Source organism: Mytilus galloprovincialis, chromosome 8 (genome assembly GCF_965363235.1).
Source record: "Mytilus galloprovincialis chromosome 8, xbMytGall1.hap1.1, whole genome shotgun sequence".
In the NCBI taxonomy this organism is placed as follows: Eukaryota; Metazoa; Mollusca; class Bivalvia; order Mytilida; family Mytilidae; genus Mytilus; species Mytilus galloprovincialis.
Genome location: NC_134845.1, coordinates 58,826,750 through 58,849,511, shown reverse-complemented (window position 1 = coordinate 58,849,511; position 22,762 = coordinate 58,826,750). Strand labels below are relative to the sequence as shown.

The following is a 22,762-nucleotide window of genomic DNA, read 5'->3' as shown; positions in this document are numbered from 1 at the left end:
GATTTGAGTTCATTGGACCAAAACTTAAAAATATAGGTCAAGGTCAAAGGTCAAGGTCATATTTTAGATTTTCAAAAGTTTTTCATTTCCCTATAACTATTGAACGGTTATAGATACAGAAAATTTAAGCAGTGAAAAATGATTGGTACTTTAAGGGGCAACTTTTTTACATTATGACTATATTGATTTTACCATCATGTAAGGGACATAACTCCCACTAATGGTTTTTAAAAAGCCATTTTTAGGCAAAACTGTTAAACAAAAGGTCCTTGACCCATAGGGTCTTTTGCAATGACCTTGTGGAGCAATGACCTTGACGAAGGTCACAAGGTCAAAGGTCAAGGTCATCAAATTATGTGGTTTTTGGCACTATTTAAACAGTTTTATGTGTGTTTGAATCCAAACCAACCAACCAACCAATCAATCATTCAATCAATTAATTAATCAATCAATCAATCAATCAATCAATCAATGTTTCCGTTTAATGTGTTTCATAAGGGATCCAAGGTGTTTTTTTTTTTGCTTGTTTTAATTGAGCCTATTAAACGTGCTTAACCAACCAACGTGTTTAACCAGCATATTTAACCGACGTGTTTAACCAACCAACCAACCAATCAATCAATCAATCATTCAATACATGTTTCCGTTTCATGTGTTTAATACGGAATCCAAGGTCTCTTTTTTTCGCTTGTTGCAAGAGACCCTGTATCAAGTGTTTAACTAATAAACCAACCAACCAACCAACCAACTAATCAATAAATTTATCAATCAATATATATATGATATATTTATTTATGACAGTATAATTAAAAGAAAATGGAAGGAAAGACCTATCAATTATTCAAGAAGAATTGAACTTTAATTAAGGTCTTTCCTTTCTTAAATGGAAAGACCTTACTGTATTTCGTTTGTTTATTATTAAGGTCTTTCCTTTCTTAAATGGAAAGACCTTACTGTATTTCGTTTGTTTATTAGGTCTTTCCACTTTTCCGTGGAAAGACCTATTGGTTTTCTTCTGATTATTATTATTATTATTTTTTTTCTTCCGCCAACTTTTTGTTCCTTCGCAATTTTTTTGTTTCGCAAGATGTCGCTTAGACATATGGTATATGATATCGAACAGTTAATAAGCTTTTGTAACTGACACCGCGTAACCAAAATCTTTTCAATGTAAGAGTTATCTCCCCGAACACTGTTTTTCTTGTGATCGCTTAATATTCGCAACCGTATAAGAAACCAACAAATTTATTTTACCAAATTGCTTGTTACATCCTCAGGATGATTTGATTTATTTCGACCGAAGCTATCCGGAGACTCCATATGAAAGTTATTTCCCCTTTTATATTTGATATAAGTGATATGCATTTTTAACTGGAAAACCATAAGTGGTAGAGGCCTAGGGTCTTTTGATTTGAGGTCCTTGGTCCAAAAAAATGAAAATGAGGTCAAGGTCAAAGGTCAAGGTCATGATTAAAATTTTGATTTTGGCTTGTTATCTCTTATTTTCAGAAATCATATAAGATATCGACAAAATATTTTCACACAATTGTTAGTTACGACATGTCGTAACACATAAATTTTAGTCGAAAGGGTACGTAGACATTTGACGCGAGTTTTCCCCCTTTTTATATCTGATATCATACTTATGGTAATATAACTCATTAACAATATAAAGTAAAGACCTAGAGTCTTTTGATTTGAGATCCTTGGTTCATGACCTTGAAATTGAGCTCAAGGTCATATGTTAATTTAACGTTCTAGATTTTGACCTTTGCTTTTACCTCATATGTATTCATGTTAAAGCTATTAGACTTTTTGCATTAGGTTGCAAGCAGTATGACGTTGAAAAAGCTAACCGGAAGTGACCTTTTGTAAACCGGAAGTAGCTAATTTTTGTAATAAATTATTGTAACAGTATGTAAAACCATATATTTTTGGAATAAGCGTCAAGTAAACTCTAAGACAGTACCGGAAGTAACATATTTTGAACCAGAAGTAAAAAAATATCTCCCTTATTTATATCTTATTGTATAGAAACCTTATATTTTTGGAATCAGCGTACAATAAGTTGTCATTTGACGTTGAAATTGACATTTAAAACCAAATTTTAATATTTTCATATAAAAAAAAAATCATTTCTGGTGGAAAGACCATCAATGGTTCTCTGAACAATTGGTTTTTAATTATTATTATTCTTTTTCTTCCGCCGTTTTCAAAGTCAATCCCCAAGAAAAGTACGCAAGATATCAAAATAATCTTTGGTACCAAGTATCGGGTCAATAAAAGCTATCTTGTATTAAGGGCACCGAAGTGTACTATTTACGTTATAGGAGTTATCTCCCCAATTACAAAAAACACTGTTATCGCTATAACTCATGAATTATAAGACTTAGCGGCAAATGTTTTTTTTTTAAATGTTCCTTGCCAAATGATACAAGTTCAAATAATTTTAACCGAAGCGATCCAGTGACTTATTATAGGAGTTATTTCCCCTTGAATATTTTAATTTTCGATATGCATATAAATCTCATGAACCATAAGTTGTAAAGACTGCGAGTCTTCAGATTTGAGTTCATTGGACCAAAACTTAAAAATATAGGTCAAGGTCAAAGGTCAAGGTCATATTTTAGATTTTCAAAAGTTTTTCATTTCCCTATAACTATTGAACGGTTATAGATACAGAAAATTTAAGCAGTGAAAAATGATTGGTACTTTAAGGGGCAACGTTTTTACATTATGACTATATTGATTTTACCATCATGTAAGGGACATAACTCCCACTAATGGTTTTTAAAAAGCCATTTTTAGGCAAAACTCTTAAACAAAAGGTCCTTGACCCATAGGGTCTTTTGCAATGACCTTGTGGAGCAATGACCTTGACGAAGGTCACAAGGTCAAAGGTCAAGGTCATCAAATTATGTGGTTTTTGGCACTATTTAAACAGTTTTATGTGTGTTTGAATCCAAACCAATCAACCAACCAACCAACCAACCAACCAATCAATCATTCAATCAATTAATCAATCAATCAATCAATCAATCAATCAATCAATCAATCAATGTTTCCGTTTAATGTGTTTCATAAGGGATCCAAGGTGGGTTTTTTTTTGCTTGTTTTAATTGAGCCTATTAAACGTGTTTAACCAACCAACGTGTTTAACCAGCATATTTAACCGACGTGTTTAACCAACCAACCAATCAATCAATCAATCATTCAATACATGTTTCCGTTTCATGTGTTTAATACGGAATCCAAGGTCTCTTTTTTTCGCTTGTTGCAAGAGACCCTGTATCAAGTGTTTAACTAATAAACCAACCAACCAACCAACCAACTAATCAATAAATTTATCAATCAATATATATATGATATATTTATTTATGACAGTATAATTAAAAGAAAATGGAAGGAAAGACCTATCAATTATTCAAGAAGAATTGAACTTTAATTAAGGTCTTTCCTTTCTTAAATGGAAAGACCTTACTGTATTTCGTTTGTTTATTATTAGGTCTTTCCACTTTTCTGTGGAAAGCCTATTGTATTTGTTCTGATTATTATTATTATTATTATTTTTTTTTTTCCGCCAAAATTTGTTCTTGCGATAAATGTTTGTTTCGCAATATGTCGCTTAGATATTTTTCATATTGTATCGTATAGTTTATGCGCTTTTAAATTTCACCCTGCTAAGACAAACCATTTTCTTTGTAAGAGTTATCTCCCTATTCACTGTTTATCATCAGAGTGTATCTCCTTCGTAACAAACAAAGATAGCGACAAAATTCTTTTTACAAATTGTTCGTTACATCCTCAGTAATTTTTGGCGTATTTGGATCGAAGCGATTCGATGAAATTTTATAGGAGTTATCTACCTTTACGGAATAAATTTGTTCGTATGTTTTTTTAACTCATAAACCGTTAACCGTATAACCCTGGAATGTTTTTATTTGAGTCCCCTGGGTCCTTACTTAGAAAATGAGGTCAAGGTCAAAGGTCAAGGTCAAGTTCTCAATAGTGACTTTTGCTTGTTTTTGCATTTTCTCCGACACTTTGAGAGATACATATAAAAGAACAAGTGCAAAATGTCTGTTTTATTGTAATGAAGATATGCTACATTTAGTCTTATACAATTAAATGGCATCTTATAGGAGTTGGTGCCCCTGGAATGTCTTGATATGAGGTTATTTGATGATAACTTCAATTAAGTTCATTATAAAGACATTTGACCTTATACAAAAGGTTAAGTGACAAATGACCTTGAAAAATGGCTACCGGAAGTGACCTTTGGGAAACCGGAAGTAGCTTTTTTGCAATTTGTTCACATAAAACTACCCAGAATCCATATATTTTGTCATAAAGATACATGAACAGATAACTGAAGACTAAAAATGACTTCCAACAAACCGGAAGTGGCCAATTATCTCCCATTCTACATTCAAAAGTATATAGAAACTATATATTTTGGGAATCAGTGTGAAAGAAGCTATCATATTCACCGGAAGTAGCATATTATCTCCCTTATATCACTGAAAAAGATAATTAAACCATTATTTATCGCATCAGTATGAAGAAACTACCTTCTTATCCATATTTCTTTGGTGTGGAAAGACTTTCAATTGTTCTCTGAACAATTGGTTTTTAATTATTATTATTATTTTTTTTTTTCCGCCAAATTTTGTTCTTGCGATAAATGTTTGTTTCGCAATATGTCGCTTAGATATTTCTCATATTGTATCGTATAGTTTATGCGCTTTTAAATTTCACCCTGCTAAGACGAACAATTTTCTCTGTAAGAGTTATCTCCCTATTCACTGTTTATCATGTGTGTGCATCTCCTTCGTAACAAAAAAAGATAGCGACAAAATTCTTTTTACAAATTGTTCGTTACATCCTCAGAAAATTTTGGCTAATTTGGATCGAAGCGATTCGATGAAATTTTATAGGAGTTATCTATCTTTACGGAATAAATTTGTCGGTATGTTTTTTTAACTCATAAACCGTTAACCGTATAACCCTGGAATGTTTTTATTTGAGTCCCCTGATTCCTAACTTAGAAAATTAGGTCAAGGTCAAAGGTCAAGGTCATATTTTAGATTTTCATATGTCTTTGATTTCCCTATAATTCTTGAATGGTTATAGATACAGAAAATTTAAGCAGTGAAAAATGTTAAGTACTTCAAGGGGCAACTTTTTTACATTATGACTATATTGATTTTACCATCATGTAAGGGACATAACTCCCATCGATGGTTTTTAAAAAGCCATATTTAGGCAAAACTCTTAAACAAAGGTCCTTGACCCATAGGGTCTTTTGCAATGACCTTGTGGAGCAATGACCTTGACGAAGGTCACAAGGTCAAAGGTCAAGGGCATCAAATTTTGTGGTTTTGGCACTATTTAAACAGTTGTATGTGTGTTTGAATTTCAACCAACCAACCAACCAATCAATCAACCAACCAACCAACCAACCAACCAACCAACCAACCAACCAACCAACCAACCAACCAACCAACCAATCAATCAATCAATCAATCAATCAATCAATCAATCAATCAATCAATCAATCAATCAATGTTTCCGTTTCGTGTGTTTGATACGGGATTCAACGTCTCTTTTTTTTCGCTTGTTTTAATTGAGCCTATCAAACGTGTTTAACCAACATGTTTAACAAATATGTTTAACTAACGTGTTTAACCAACGTGTTTAACCAACCAATCAACCAACCAACCAACCAACCAATCAATCAATCAATCAATGCATGTTTCCGTTTCATGTGTTAAATACGGGATCCAAGATGTTTTTGTTTCGCTCGTTTAAATTGAGCCTATCTAACGTGTTTAACCAGCCAACGTGTTTAACCAACGTGTTTAACCAACATGTTTAACCAACCAACCACCCAACCAATCAATCAATCAATCAATCAATGCATGTTTCCGTTTCATGTGTTAAATACGGGATCCAAGATGTTTTTGTTTCGCTCGTTTAAATTGAGCCTATCTAACGTGTTTAACCAGCCAACGTGTTTAACCAACGTGTTTAACCAACATGTTTAACCAACCAACCACCCAACCAATCAATCAAGCAATCAATCAATGCATGTTTCCGTTTCATGTGTTAAATACGGGATCCAAGATGTTTTTTTTTCGCTCGTTTAAATTGAGCCTATCTAACGTGTTAACCAGCCAACGTGTTTAACCAACGTGTTTAACCAACATGTTTAACCAACATGTTTAACCAACGTGTTTAACCAACCTACCTACCAACCAACCAACCAACCAACCAATCAATGCATGTTTGCGTTTCATGTGTTAAATACGGGATCCAAGATGGTTTTTTTCGCTTGTTTAAATTGAGCCTATCTAACGTGTTTAACCAGCCAACGTGTTTAACCAACGTGTTTAACCAACATGTTTAACCAACCAACCACCCAACCAACCAACCAATCAATCAATCAATCAATCAATCAATGCATGTTTCCGTTTCATGTGTTAAATACGGGATCCAAGATGGTTTTTTTCGCTTGTTTAAATTGAGCCTATCCAACGTGTTTAACCAGCCAACGTGTTTAACCAATATGTTTAACCAAGGTGTTAAAACAATATGTTTAACCAACGTGTTTAACCAACCAACCAACCAACCAATCAATCAATCAATGCATGTTTCCGTTTCATGTGTTAAATACGGGATCCGAGATGGTTTTTTTTCGTTTGTTAAAATTGAGCCTATCAAACGTGTTTAACCAGCCAACGTGTTTAAACTACGTGTTTAACCGACATGTTTAACCAACGTGTTTAACCAACCAACCAACCAACCAACCAACCAATAAATAAATCAATGCATGTTTCCGTTTCATGTGTTAAATACGGGATCCAAGATGGGTTTTTTTCGCTTGTTTAAATTGAGCCCATCAAACGTGTTTAACCAGCCAACGTGTTTAACCAACGTGTTAAACCAACATGTTTAACCAATGTGTTTAACCAACCAACCAACCAACCAACCAATCAATCACTTAATGTATGTTTCCGTGTCATGCGTTTAATACGGGATGCAAGGTCTCTTGAGGTCTTTTTCCCCTTGTTCTAAGTGACCCTATCAAACGTGTTTAATCAACCAACCAACAAACCAACCAACCAACCAATCAATCAACCAACTAATCAATCAATCAATATGTATGACTGTTTATTTATGACAGTTTATTGAAGGAACAAACTCTCAATTATTCAAGAAAATTTTTATTTTATTATTGTTCTTACGTCTCTTCTGAAAAAAAATCCACATATTCTCTGAAACTACAAGTCCAATCGACCTGAAAATTTGCAGTCAGCAGGGCATACATGTACTGAAGGTTCATAAAAAAACCTTTTGCAGATATCTCTCAAGACTTTTCCTAGAAAAAAGAAATCGCAATGCCGTAAAAATCGCTTGCTAGGTCCGTCAATCTCAGTAAAAACCTACAATAAAATGTCCGCTCCAATTGAAATACTAATCTGTGTTACAAACAGGTGCTGAAAAATGGACATTATCAAAAAATAATCATTAAATGTGTATTAAAGTTACACCGGAACAATTAAATCCAAAACATGCACTGCTGGTGAACTGTGATCAAAATGTCAATTTCCTACAATGACAAAAGAAATTACATTGTGTACATTCCATCTCTAGACATGTTGTCTGTTCAAGGTCCCGACCTAAAAAGAAATTAAAAGACTAAGTTTTTCTTAATATAAACCCGCGTCACGTGATGTCTCCTCAATCTTGCGCGCGCGCTGTATCTAAAATAAAAGAAAAACTTTCCAAACTAAACATGAAACTTCTCCGGTAACATAATAATATAGACCCTTTACAAAAACAAACAAACAAACAAATACCCCCCCCCCCTTTTTTTTCCAAATCAATCAATAAAAAAACCCAATTATCCATTCATCAGAGGGGAAAGACTGCCTAACAATTGTTTTCAAAACAATTGCTTTATATTTATTATTATTTTTTTTTTTTTTTTTTTTTTCTTCCGCCTAATTTTGATATTGCGACAAATGTTTGTTTCGCAATATGTCGCTTAGATATTTCTCATATTGTATCGTACAGTTTATGCGCTTTTACATTTAACCCTGCTAAGCCGAACACTTTTCTTTGTAAGAGTTATCTCCCTATTCACTGTTTATCATCAGAGTGCATCTCCTTTGTAACAAAAAAAGATAGCGACAAAATTCTTTCTACAAATTGTTCGTTACATCCTAAGGAAAATTTGGCTTATTTGGAGCGAAGCGATTCGATGAAATTTTATAGGAGTTATCTACCTTTACAAAATTATTTTCTCAATATGTGTTATTAACTAATAAACCGTCCTGTATAACCCTGGAATGTATTTATTTGAGATCCCTAGGCCCTTTATTAGAAAATGGGGTCAAGGTCAAAGGTCAAGGTCAAGTTCTAAATTCGGAATTTTCCATGTTTTTGCATTTTCTCCAACCCTTGAAAAGGTACATATTAAAGAACAAGTGCAAAATGATTGCTATATAGTTATGAAGATATGTTACATTTGGTCTGATACAATTAAATAGCATCTAATAGGAGTTAGTGCCCCTGAAATGTCTTGATATGAGGTTATTTGATTATAACTTCAACTAAGTGCATTTTAATGGCATTTGACCTTGTGCAAAAGGTTGGATGACAAATGACCTTGAAAAATGACTACCGGAAGTGACCTTGAGAAAACCGGAAGTAACTTTTTTTGCAATTTTTTCGTATAAAAGTACTCAGAATCCATATATTTTGTCATATAGATACATAAACTGATTACTGAAGACTAAAAATGACTTCCAACAAACCGGAAGTCACCATGTATCTCCCATTCTAAATACAAAAGTATATAGAAACTATATATTTTTGGAATCAGTGTGAAAGAAGCTATCATATTAGACCGGAAGTGACATTCATTTCACCGGAAGTAGCATATTATCTCCTTTATATCACTTAAAAATATGATTAAACCATTATTTATCGTATCAGTATGAACAACTATCTTATAATCCAAATTTCTTTGATATGGAAAGACCTTCAATTGTTCTCTGAACAATTGGTTTTTAATTATTATTTTTTTTTTTTTTTCTTCCGCCAAGTTTTTTTCTTGCGATAAATGTTTGTTTCGCAATATGTCGCTTAGATATTTCTCATATGGTATCGTATAGTTTATGCGCTTTTAAATTTCACCCTGCTAAGCCGAACCATTTTCTTTGTGAGAGTTATCTCCCCTTTCACTGTTTATCATCAGAGTGCATCTCCTCCGTAACCGTAGAAAAATGCGACAAATTTATTTTACAAAATTGTTCGTTATATCCTTCGCATGATTTGTCCTATTTTAACCGAAGCGATATGAACACTCCATATGAGAGTTATTCCCCCTTTTGCATTTGATATTAGTAATATGCATTTCTAATTGGTAAACCATAGGTAATAGAGACCTAGGGTCTTTTGATTTAAGGTCCTTGGTCCAAAAAGATGAAAATTAGGTCAAGATCAAAGGTTAAGGTCATATTATAAATTTTGATTTTGGCTTATTTTCACTTTTCTTCAAAAACCGTATAACATATCGACATGCTATTTTTACTAAATTGTTAGTAACGACATGTCGTAACTTCATAATTTTGGTTGAAAGGGTGCGTCAATAAATGGAAGTTTTTAGCCCCTTTCATATCTAAAATTATGCGTAAAGTGATATAACTCATTATCCATACATATTAGAGACATAGGGTCTTTTGATTTGAGGTCCTTGGTTTGTGACCTTGAAAATAAGGTCAAGGTCATAGAAAAATTATGACCTTTGCTTAAAATTCATATCTATACATCATAAAGCCATAGGAACTGACATTTTAGACTGATTTTTAATATTTTAATATCGAAATAGTTATTTACTGGTGGAAAGACCTTCAATTGTTCACTGAACAATTGGTTTTTAATTATTATTATTTTTTTTTTTTTTTTTCTTCCGCCTAATTTTGATATTGCGACAAATGTTTGTTTCGCAATATGTCGCTTAGATATTTCTCATATTGTATCGTACAGTGTATGCGCTTTTACATTTCACCCTGCTAAGCCGAACACTTTTCTTTGTAAGAGTTATCTCCCTATTCACTGTTTATCATCAGAGTGCATCTCCTTCGTAACAAAAAAAGATAGTGACAAAATTCTTTTTACAAATTGTTCGTTACATCCTAAGGAAAATTTGGCTTATTTGGATCGAAGCGATTCGATGAAATTTTATAGGAGTTATCTACCTTTACAAAATTATTTTCTCAATATGTGTTATTAACTAATAAACCGTCAACCATATAACCCTGGAATGTATTTATTTGAGATCCCTAGGCCCTTTATTAGAAAATGGGGTCAAGGTCAAAGGTCAAGGTCAAGTTCTAAATTCGGAATTTTCCATGTTTTTGCATTTTCTCCAACCCTTGAAAAGGTATATATTAAAGAACAAGTGCAAAATGATTGCTATATAGTTATGAAGATATTTTACATTTGGTCTGATACAATTAAATAGCATCTAATAGGAGTTAGTGCCCCTGAAATGTCTTGATATGAGGTTATTTGATTATAACTTCAACTAAGTCCATTTTAATGGCATTTGACCTTGTGCAAAAGTTTGGATGACAAATGACCTTGAAAAATGACTACCGGAAGTGACCTTGAGAAAACCGGAAGTAACCTTCTTTGCAATTTTTTCGTATAAAAGTACTCAAAATCCATATATTTTGTCATATAGATACATAAACTGATTACTGAAGACTAAAAATGACTTCCAACAAACCGGAAGTGACCATGTATCTCCCATTCTAAATACAAAAGTATATAGAAACTATATATTTTTGGAATCAGTGTGAAAGAAGCTGTCATATTAGACCGGAAGTGACATTCATTTCACCGGAAGTAGCATATTATCTCCTTTATATCACTTAAAAATATGATTAAACCATTATTTATCGTATCAGTATGAACAACTATCTTCTTATCAAAATTTCTTTGATATGGAAAGACCTTCAATTGTTCTCTGAACAATTGGTTTTTAATTATTATTCTTTTTCTTCCGCCGTTTTCAAAGTCAATCCCCAAGAAAAGTACGCAAGATATCAAAATAATCTTTGGTACCAAGTATCGGGTCAATAAAAGCTATCTTGTATTAAGGGCACCGAAGTGTACTATTTACGTTATAGGAGTTATCTCTCCAATTACAAAAAACACTGTTATCGCTATAACTCATGAACTATAAGACTTAGCGGCAAATGGTTTTTTTTTAAATGTTCCTTGCCAAATGATACAAGTTCAAATAATTTTAACCGAAGCGATCCAGTGACTTATTATAGGAGTTATTTCCCCTTGAATATTATAATTTTCGATATGCATATAAATCTCATGAACCGTAAGTCGTAAAGACTCCGGGTCTTCAGATTTGAGTTCATTGGACCAAAACTTAAAAATATAGTTCAAGGTCAAAGGTCAAGGTCATATTTTAGATTTTCAAATGTTTTTCATTTCCCTATAACTATTGAACGGTTATAGATACAGAAAATTTAAGCAGTGAAAAATGATTGGTACTTTAAGGGGCAACTTTTTTACATTATGACTATATTGATTTTACCATCATGTAAGGGACATAACTCCCACTAATGGTTTTTAAAAAGCCATTTTTAGGCAAAACTCTTAAACAAAAGGTCCTTGACCCATAGGGTCTTTTGCAATGACCTTGTGGAGCAATGACCTTGACGAAGGTCACAAGGTCAAAGGTCAAGGTCATCAAATTATGTGGTTTTTGGCACTATTTAAACAGTTTTATGTGTGTTTGAATCCAAACCAACCAACCAACCAACCAATCAATCATTCAATCAATTAATTAATCAATCAATCAATCAATCAATCAATCAATCAATCAATGTTTCCGTTTAATGTGTTTCATAAGGGATCCAAGGTGGTTTTTTTTTTGCTTGTTTTAATTGAGCCTATTAAACGTGTTTAACCAACCAACGTGTTTAACCAGCATATTTAACCGACGTGTTTAACCAACCAACCAACCAATCAATCAATCAATCATTCAATACATGTTTCCGTTTCATGTGTTTAATACGGAATCCAAGGTCTCTTTTTTTCGCTTGTTGCAAGAGACCCTGTATCAAGTGTTTAACTAATAAACCAACCAACCAACCAACCAACCAACTAATCAATAAATTTATCAATCAATATATATATGATATATTTATTTATGACAGTATAATTAAAAGAAAATGGAAGGAAAGACCTATCAATTATTCAAGAAGAATTGAACTTTAATTATTATTCTTTTTCTTCCGCCGTTTTCAAAGTCAATCCCCAAGAAAAGTACGCAAGATATCAAAATAATCTTTGGTACCAAGTATCGGGTCAATAAAAGCTATCTTGTATTAAGGGCACCGAAGTGTACTATTTACGTTATAGGAGTTATCTCCCCAATTACAAAAAACACTGTTATCGCTATAATTCATGAACTATAAGACTTAGCGGCAAATGGTTTTTTTTTAAATGTTCCTTGCCAAATGATACAAGTTCAAATAATTTTAACCGAAGCGATCCAGTGACTTATTATAGGAGTTATTTCCCCTTGAATATTTTAATTTTCGATATGCATATAAATCTATTGAACCGTAAGTCGTAAAGACTGCGGGTCTTCAGATTTGAGTTCATTGGACCAAAACTTAAAAATATAGTTCAAGGTCAAAGGTCAAGGTCATATTTTAGATTTTCAAATGTTTTTCATTTCCCTATAACTATTGAACGGTTATAGATACAGAAAATTTAAGCAGTGAAAAATGATTGGTACTTTAAGGGGCAACTTTTTTACATTATGACTATATTGATTTTACCATCATGTAAGGGACATAACTCCCACTAATGGTTTTTAAAAAGCCATTTTTAGGCAAAACTCTTAAACAAAAGGTCCTTGACCCATAGGGTCTTTTGCAATGACCTTGTGGAGCAATGACCTTGACGAAGGTCACAAGGTCAAAGGTCAAGGTCATCAAATTATGTGGTTTTTGGCACTATTTAAACAGTTTTATGTGTGTTTGAATCCAAACCAACAAACCAACCAACCAACCAATCAATCATTCAATCAATCAATCAATCAATCAATCAATCAATCAATCAATCAATGTTTCCATTTAATGTGTTTCATAAGGGATCCAAGGTGGGTTTTTTTTGCTTGTTTTAATTGAGCCTATTAAACGTGTTTAACCAACCAACGAGTTTAACCAGCATATTTAACCGACGTGTTTAACCAACCAACCAATCAATCAATCAATCATTCAATACATGTTTCCGTTTCATGTGTTTAATACGGAATCCAAGGTCTCTTTTTTTCGCTTGTTGCAAGAGACCCTGTATCAAGTGTTTAACTAATAAACAAACCAACCAACCAACCAACTAATCAATAAATTTATCAATCAATATATATGTGATATATTTATTTATGACAGTATAATTAAAAGAAAATGGAAGGAAAGACCTATCAATTATTCAAGAAGAATTGAACTTTAATTAAGGTCTTTCCTTTCTTAAATGGAAAGACCTTACTGTATTTCGTTTGTTTATTATTAAGGTCTTTCCTTTCTTAAATGGAAAGACCTTACTGTATTTCGTTTGTTTATTATTAGGTCTTTCCACTTTTCGTGGAAAGACCTTTTGTTTTTCTTCTGATTATTTTTTTTTTTTTTTTTTTTTTTTCTTCTGCCGTCTGAGATGCTTTTTTGTCTTACAACATATCGAATGGATTTTTTGGCCAATGATGTTGTACAGTAATGGGGGTTTCAAAACTCACCCTGTGGGACCGAGCACTTATTCTTATAGGAGTTATCTCCCCGCGTCCTTTTTTTCTTGTTATCGCTATATCTCTAAAACCGTAAAAATTTTTAGCAAACTGTTTTCACCAAATTGTTTGTCTACTCTAGAGAAGGATTTGGTGTATTTTGACTTGACTGATCGAAAGACATCTTATGGGAGTTATTTCCCTTTGAAAATTTAAGATAGGCGATTTGTTGGATAAATTCATACGTTATAAGTCGTAGAGGCCTACAGTCTTTTGATATGAAATCCTTGGTCCATTTGAAGGAAATTGAGGTCAAGGTCAAAGGTCAAGGTCATGTTCTAAATTTTGAATTTTGCTTGTTATCGTTATACCACAGAAACTGTGACAGAAAATGATATGATGTGTTTGCCAAATAACTGTTTACAATAAGGCGCAACTTCAACCTATTTCAGTCAAAGTGTTTTGGTTAACCCTAATAGGAGTTTTCTCCCCTTATGTATTTCAAATCAGTATTTCTCCACAACCATACAAGTGATTGACCTCCAGTCTTCCGTTTTGAGTTCACTGACCTATGACCTTGAAATTGAGATCAAGGTCAAAGGTCAAGGTCAAGTTCTAAATTTTGAATTTTGCTTGTTATCGTTATGCCACAGAATCTGTGACAGTAAATGATATGATGTGTTTGCCAAATAACTGTTTACAATAAGGCGCAACTTCAACCTATTTCAGTCAAAGTGTTTTGGTTAACCCTTATAGGAGTTTTCTCCCCTTATGTATTTCAAATCAGTATTTCTCCACAACCATACAAGTGATTGACCTCCGGTCTTCCGTTTTGAGTTCACTGACCTATGACCTTGAAATTGAGATCAAAGTCGAGGGTCAAGGTCATGTTATAAATTTTGAATTTTGCTTGTTATCGTTATTCAAAAGAAACTGTTACAGTAAATAATATGATTTGTTTGCCAAGTTACTGTTTACAAAAAGGCACAACTTCAAACTATTTCAGTCGAAGTGTTTGGGTTAACCCTTGTAGGAGTTTTCTCCCCTTATGTATTTAAAATCAGTATTTCTCCACAACCGTACAAATGGTTGACCTGGGGTCTTTTGATTTGAGATCACTGACCTATGACCTTGAAATTGAGATCAAGGTCAAAGGTCAATTTGACGTTCTAGATTTTGACCTTTGCTAAAAATTATTTTCTGTTCTTGATAAAACAATTAAGTGTTCTACATAAACCTTTTAATCTTATTTTTTTATATCAATTTGAAGAACTAAATTACATCAACAAGGAGTAACATTTTCTAACATCCTTTTTTAAATTGCATTCTTATTATCGAGGTGGAAAGACCTTCAATTGTTCTCTGAAGAATTGGTTTTTAATTTTACCTGTATTGCTAATTATTCACAGGTGACCAATTGATCCATAAAATACCCATTGATAGCTATGGTCGTCGCGATGTAAACAATGTTTTTTTGTAAAACAATGCAATGATTTCAAAAAATGTGCGTTATTTTTTGTGTATTAGTAATTTAAATGGAACGACAATGTAAATACACTTAAATAATTTGGTAAGTAATTTGTGTTTGTATGCGTAATGTACATGTTTCTAATCTTTCCTAATGTGTGTATATTTAATAAAAAAAAAAAAAGTGATTGAAACGAAGTGTCCAGTGACCAGTATCACAAGTACATGTTTAGTTTGAGTAAACCGTTACAAGTTTCAATGGGAGTCCTTTAAAAGGAAATTAAATGTATGTGTTAAATTTATAGATTTATAAGTCTAAGGGGGAACAGCACTAGGTACAATTGTTTTTAATTACACAAAAGCTATAATTCATACATGGCTAACAGATCGGAAAATCATTAGGACAAGTCAGGTGGTCCGAGTACAGTTCGTTTCACATATCATACACTTACAGTTATCATATACTGCATCATTGAAAGTTGGATCATTGCGATCAGTACCTTAATTAGTCGATAAGTTAACCAACATTCAATATTAAATTATACGCGATTTTTTTCCAAAACTTTAAGGAATTTTGGTTCCTCCATGCTCTCAGTAAACTTTATTTGACCTTTTTTTTTTTTTTTTTTTTTTTTTTTTTAAAGTTGATGAATATTTTGTAGACAAAACGCGCGCTAGGTGTACAAAATTCAAATTTTGGTATCTATAATGAGTTGTTTTATATGCATTAAATATCTCTTATAAACATGTATCCAAAACACTCACTAAAATACAAGTGCCGAAACAATTTGTGTGTTATTCTTTCGCCACTTATTTCAGATACAATCAAGTGATTTTAGTATCGTTTTAATCGACTTGTGGAGTAGATTTTTAATATTTCTAACACTGATATATAACGTCTTGCTAATATAAATTACGAAATTAAAACGTTAAGCAGGTGTACGCCTTCTCTCAGATTATCCATTACGACATGACCTGATGGACTGGTGTGATACATTGCAACCCCGTCCTAAGGGTCCATAAAGCTTTGTATTTTAATTCGCGATACACACATTACAGTTGAATGTTTTCCCGTCTCAAATAATGTTAACAAGTATTCCACATGTATTTTTTTTTATATATTGTATGAATATATTTTTTTTCTTTCAGTCTTTGGTGTTGAACACTCTTACCTCAAGATTGAACACTCATGGAATTAACTAACCGCAAGAAATGCCTTCTTGAGATACTAATTGTAATTTTTGATACCTGCCTTATACACGGTAATCATGTTTTATTTATTTTGATTGAAAATATTGATTAAAAAGTATGTAAAAAGTTTACTGAAATTATGAAAGACAAAATATTATATTTAATGTAGAAATATTTTAAAATAAACAATAAATTGAAATCTGGTAAAGGTGTGCGAAATTTATATTGATAAGCTTTTGAAAAATACATGGATTGCTTCTATAAGATATGTCGGAATGTCTCTTTGTAATCTTGCCTGGCTTTACTATATACAATGTAGCTATTTGATTTTTATAATGGTCATTTGAGTTTTAGAAAACTAAATACATGAAATGAATTTATTTTTGTAGTTTCTGGAGATTGTGCAGGTCTAGTATCGACTCTAACTGCGGATTTTAACAGTTATAAGACCGTCACTACTGACGGTTATCCATCAAATTATGCTAAGTAAGTGGTACCTTAAAAGCTTGCCAAGTACTTACTATGGTACCATATAATCCCCCCTTTTTGTGGGAAAAAATATGGTTGATTATATAGGAGATTCCGGAGGTGTGAACTGTATTACACGTACAGTACCAAAATGGTATATAAAATTGAGAATGGAAATGGGAATGTGTCAAAGAGACAACAACCGATACCTGTTCGCCAAATATTATTGACCTGCTTATAACATGCATTGATGTTGACCCTGATCTGCACAAATCTTTGCTTTTGTTTACCAATAAGGTTAGTCGCTACTCTGTTTCAAAATTTAAAAAGCTTTTCATAAGAAATTAATAACTTGATATTATATAAACAAATATAGGCCCGTTTCCTTGTTGTTGTTTTTTTTATAGATATTATAACCTATTTTGTGGAAAAAGATTCTCTCTTGATTTTTCATTCATTTAACATTCACACTTATTTTTTTCAAAAAGATATGAAGAAATAACAATAAGATTTAATAAGACTTTCAAAGTGGCCTTTTAAACTAAATATAATAAAATCATTAAAAGAAAGCAGGGCTTGACGGGGAAAAAAGTAATGGCACTTCTGAGACAAAACCAGAGGATGCTGAATATCTGACGAAAAAAATCAAAAACAAGAGCAGCAGTCCTTATGTCTATCTTTCTTTACCTAATGGTGTTGATTTCCGCTTTGGATTACCTACTTTTTAAAGTACTTGACTTGTTAAAAACTGCAGTTTTTTATACCACTTCAAATGTTTCTAGTTCTCTCACGTGTGAATGGAAGATCGACTCGGGATCAGCATCGGATAAAGTTGCAATGACTTACCTCGCCTTTAATTTAGAAACAAGCTACGATAAATTGACAGTTTATGATGGTAAGTTATATAGATATAAGAAGATGTGGTACCAATGAGACCAAGTCACAATTTGTTTAAGGAAACCATTATAGGCCCAATTACGGTCTTCAACACGGAATTATATGTCTTCATAATTACGTACATGTATGTTTCATCATAATACGTTATTTTGATTGACTAATAGCAATCTTACGTCATTCTGAAATTAACCTTCATTTCAAAATGAAATTTAACATTCATGATGACACGAGCTCTCACAATAACGTGCATAAAAACAGTCATGTAAATAAAAGAAAACCTTGATATAAATTCTGTTTTCATCATCCTAACAAAAAAGTGTAATTATAAGAATTAAATGCTTCTTTTAGTAATTTTATAGGGTTGTAGAGCGTTAACCGTAAGCATGATACGAGATCTTTTATGATTTACGTAATGGCCGACAAAGTTATATACAAGTGTAACACGTTTAGTTTTCAAGCTTATTTTGACTTTTTTTCAAGTGAATAGTTCTACCTAATTAAAACCGTAATGTGAACTTTAATTGAACTTCTTAGCTAGAGACGAGTTACGCATGAAGTAGGCGTCTTCAGCTAGTAAAAGGAACAGAATGTCAACATTAAAAGTGAAACAAGGGTACCCCAATTCCCTGACTGGTTCGATCTACAAATTAAAACATATTCTTATAATGGAAAAAAACGATTATCAACATATTGTTTAAACCTGTAATGTGAAAAACACCTATTGTAGAAAAATCAACTTGCACGAGTTCGCTATCTATTCATATCTATGTTTATGTTTACAAAGGGTTATATAAACGACGACCGGTCATCTGGATGGTTAATTAGATGTCGTCTAGACTGAAATACACACGAAATACAGATTTTGAGTTTATGCATTGTAAATTGTTTATTTTAGACTTTTTTTATTCGAATATATGTTCTAATATGTTACAAGTCGAATATGAGAATTTGAGTAAAATCGGTGAACATGAATTTGACAGCTGGTGTCCATTGAAATCCATATTGTCATAAGCATTATCATTATTATTTCTTTACTGATGTCTTTTTATAATCATTAATTTAGTATGTACCTTGCTTTTTTTTGCCGATCAGTGGTTTAGTACAGTACTGAGTCTCATTTTCGAATATATTTTAGGAGAGAGTGCGTCGTCAAATATGGGTACTAACATAGATACCGGAAGTTACAATGATAGATTTTACATATCGAGTGGACAATACCTGTTTTTGAGGTTTACATCTGACTCTTCAATCATGTGGTCAGGATTTAAAATACAGTATATCGCTATATCAAGTAAGAAAAATGTTGTTAAGTCTTTCAATACATACAATATGTTTAAACCACTCGACGAATGCTTTTCATTCATTGGTTTTGATTTTAGGTTTGATTTGAACTTTTTTTTCATCTTGATAACTTGTATGAGTGTTAAGAAGCGGTTTATCAAAACAGAGAATAATAGGCGACCGATTCCTCAGCAATCTGAACAAACAAAAGAAAATAAAAACAGGGAGAAAATAAAGAAAAGAGAATAATGGGGTGGTAAAATATTAAAAATAAAGAAAAATTACCTACTTGTATACAAAAAAAAAGTATGTCAAAAACTATAAAACCATTTAATTATTCAGCCGAACAGACAACTAGCTAAAATTGTTTATTCATTTCTAAGTAGCAAGACTTCCTGATTCTATTGGTTCGTGTTGTGATGACGTCATATTCAAATTGTGCATCACTCACTTAATTTGTTTAGTTATGTTAGTATGCTTTTTATCTTCTTTTTCAGACAGCATTATAAAACCCAACTGTGGCGAAACCATAACACTAGATGAAACATCAGTAAATATTGAAAAACAGTATGCTTTAAATACCTTTAATCAGCCAATAAGCACTTCGTTGTAAGTTATGTGTTCAATTTTTATTTTGGGCACTCAATCTTTTATGCACAAGCAATCAATTGTACATGTTGTAATGGAAACGTTGTGTACATCTTTCTTTTAGCGCTTCTCATTCGTTCCTACTCCATAGTGTAGCTTAAGAGCAAGCCGCCATTTTGAATTCCTGAAAATTGACAAGATTTTGACAATACATTTTCAGTAAGCATTGGTATATTATATATAAAATTTGATGCTCAAAATCAAGTGTAAACTGTTAAACTTGTCATTGAATTAAAATAGATATAAATATCAGTAGACTACATATATAAAAAAGAAGATGTGGTTTGATTGCCAATGAGACAACTGTCCACAAGAGACCAAAATGACACAGACATAAAACATACATGTTTTATATTTGAAAAACATAGACTGAAGCCATTGTTTACAGTCAGGATGGTTTGTCCTTTGATTATATTTAAAACAAAAGTTCAGATCTAACATTTTAACATAGTTCAAGGATACAGGAACATATTCACATTTCGCAATAATGAAAAAAGGCTATCATAGCATTCTTACAATAAAAAAGAGGAGATTTTTATTTATGAAAATAATATTCGAATACATTATGTACAGTTATAATTCTTCTTTCTTTTTAGTTACACAACCTGCAAATGGACAATCAGCTCCAATGCAAATGCCCAGTTCTCAATAAATATTGTATATGCAGACTTTGATGATTTCTCAACCTACACTTGTGATCAGACAACGGAATACGGTTTATCAATTTGGGAAGGTATGAGTAAAATCACGAAGAAGTACTGAACCCCTGGGAAAATTCAAATAGGAAATTCCCTAATCAAATGGTAAAATCAAAAGCACAAACACACCAAACGAATGGATAACAACTGTCATATTCCGGACTTGGTACAGGCACTTTATTATGTAGAAATTAGGGGATTAACCTGAGTGTATAAGTAGTTTTCTTTCACCATGACGAAGAATAATTGTTCTAAAATAGGCTTAACCGCCAACAATAAACCACGGAATAAATGATTCTAGTGTTTAAATCAGATAAAAAAAGTTGTATTGTCAAGTTAAAGATAAGTTTGTAATATTGCTATTTCTATTATAGGGTAATAAACATTGAATATGCATAAAATAATCAAAACGAGTTTATTATAATAAGTTCATATACCTTGGTGTTGAAAGTTGGTGTATACATAACCTGTTAAACATTTACAAGCCTAATTTTCTATATACATGTAACTATACAAGATCATTCGAATATTTTTGCTAATGATAAAATCTTCTGTCTTCCAAAATGGCCGTCACTGCGGAATTCATTTTTCTTTTTGGATGAAACCTCAAGGATTTCTTAAGTTAACACTTCAGAAAGCGGTTTATAAAGTATTGTTGTAATGTCTATCAATTCACATATTTTTTTTTTAGGTTCGACAATAACTTATCAACTATGTGGATTTTTACCTGATACTCTTGTTTCTGTTTATGCATCTGGTGCACTTACAAACAAAGTAAAATTTAAGGCTCCAATTATCAACAGCATTGACAGAGGGTTCATATTGACACTGAAATACCTTGGAACAAGTAAGCTATTTTGTATGCCCAATTTATTGTCATTATGTTTTCTGGTCTGTGCATCCGTTCGTCCGTTTGTTCGTTCGTCTGTCCCGCTTCAGGTTAAAGTTTTTGGTTGAGGTAGTTTTTAATGAAGTTGAAGTAACAATTTGACAATTTAGTAGTGTCAACCTTGTGATTATGACCCGTGTATATAGCATATTAATCCTGAATACACCGTTTGGTGGTGCGCCTGTCAGATGCGGAACGTACAGATAAGGTAATAGGTAACAGGTGATTATACTATTGGTATCGGTATCGGACTCGACCCGGAACTTTCTAATAATTGGCAATATTAATTACGTGGAAAACAAAAGGGCCTGGAGTGGTGTAATTTTTAATTTACACCTTTGTACTATATTAGTTGTATATAAAGTTGAATTCTTTGATTCGTCGTTTTTACGTGATGACGGCTGACAAATTGGACCTCGTAATTTTAGTATTATAGATGTGACTATCCCTAAACGAATCAAATTTGTTAAAATATACGAATTAATAATATGATATTATATATCTGGAGGCCAATGGCTCTATGTAACATAGCATATTAACATTACATTGGTGAAGCTAATCTAAATAACATATTGACCTGCGGGCTGATTTTTATACTTATAGTGACTTTCGTACTCTGATTTTTATTGACTTGCACGCATGTGTTAATGACATAATGACTTGTGCGTTGACTTTGATCAGATATTGACTTGCCCTCTGATTCATTAACAGATTGACCTGCCCGCCGATTATATAAAGTTTAATTAGACTTAAAGTGATACCCACTTACATGTATTAAGTCACCCACTAATTCTTTTAATATCCAATGATATCTCTCTGTTTTAGGTGCAATTGCCAGTAGTGCTATTCCTACATTGGCCGGATCGTCTAGTTCGTGTGGTTCCGAGACCAATCCAACACGTCTCACAGCCGACAATGTTACAGTGCAGTATGTCACATCGCCAGGTTATCCAGGCCAGTACGCCAAGTAGGTTTACAGAATAGAGAAAAGGGGACGAAAAGTGCAGAAAAAAGGGCTAGAAAATTAAGGACACATATATATAGGCCTAAAATTAAGAAAATGAAGCAATCGGGTGGTAAAATATAAAGAAGTGAGAAAAAGTACCCATGTATACACGTAAGGGTCCACAATAGAACGTAACTAGGTCTATTGATGTCAGTTACACATACCAGTCTTTAATATATCATAATATTGATATCTTCTATAATTGCCCTAAACACTTCTGGATTTACATTCACTGGGAACGCTTAAAACCAAACTGTTAAGCCAAAGATGTATAAATATATAAAAGTTTACTGAAATTATGAAAGACAAAATATTATATTTAATGTAGAAATATTTTAAAATAAACAATAAATTGAAATCTGGTAAAGGTGTGCGAAATTTATATTGATAAG

At 32.5% G+C, this 22,762-nt stretch overlaps 1 protein-coding gene across 1 annotated transcript; it reads left to right on the top strand.

Moving 5' to 3' along the window:
* The first annotated feature begins 15,269 nt into the window (after positions 1–15,269).
* Positions 15,270–22,335, top strand: LOC143043731 (exoskeleton protein RP43-like). Its single transcript, XM_076215913.1, has 9 exons — positions 15,270–15,395; positions 16,442–16,554; positions 16,873–16,969; positions 17,734–17,846; positions 18,984–19,139; positions 19,627–19,738; positions 20,374–20,510; positions 21,167–21,322; positions 22,190–22,335. Exons 2-9 carry the CDS (start codon positions 16,482–16,484, stop codon positions 22,333–22,335), a joined length of 990 nt encoding a protein of 329 aa, XP_076072028.1. The 5' UTR covers positions 15,270–15,395; positions 16,442–16,481.
* The last annotated feature ends 427 nt before the right edge of the window (positions 22,336–22,762 follow it).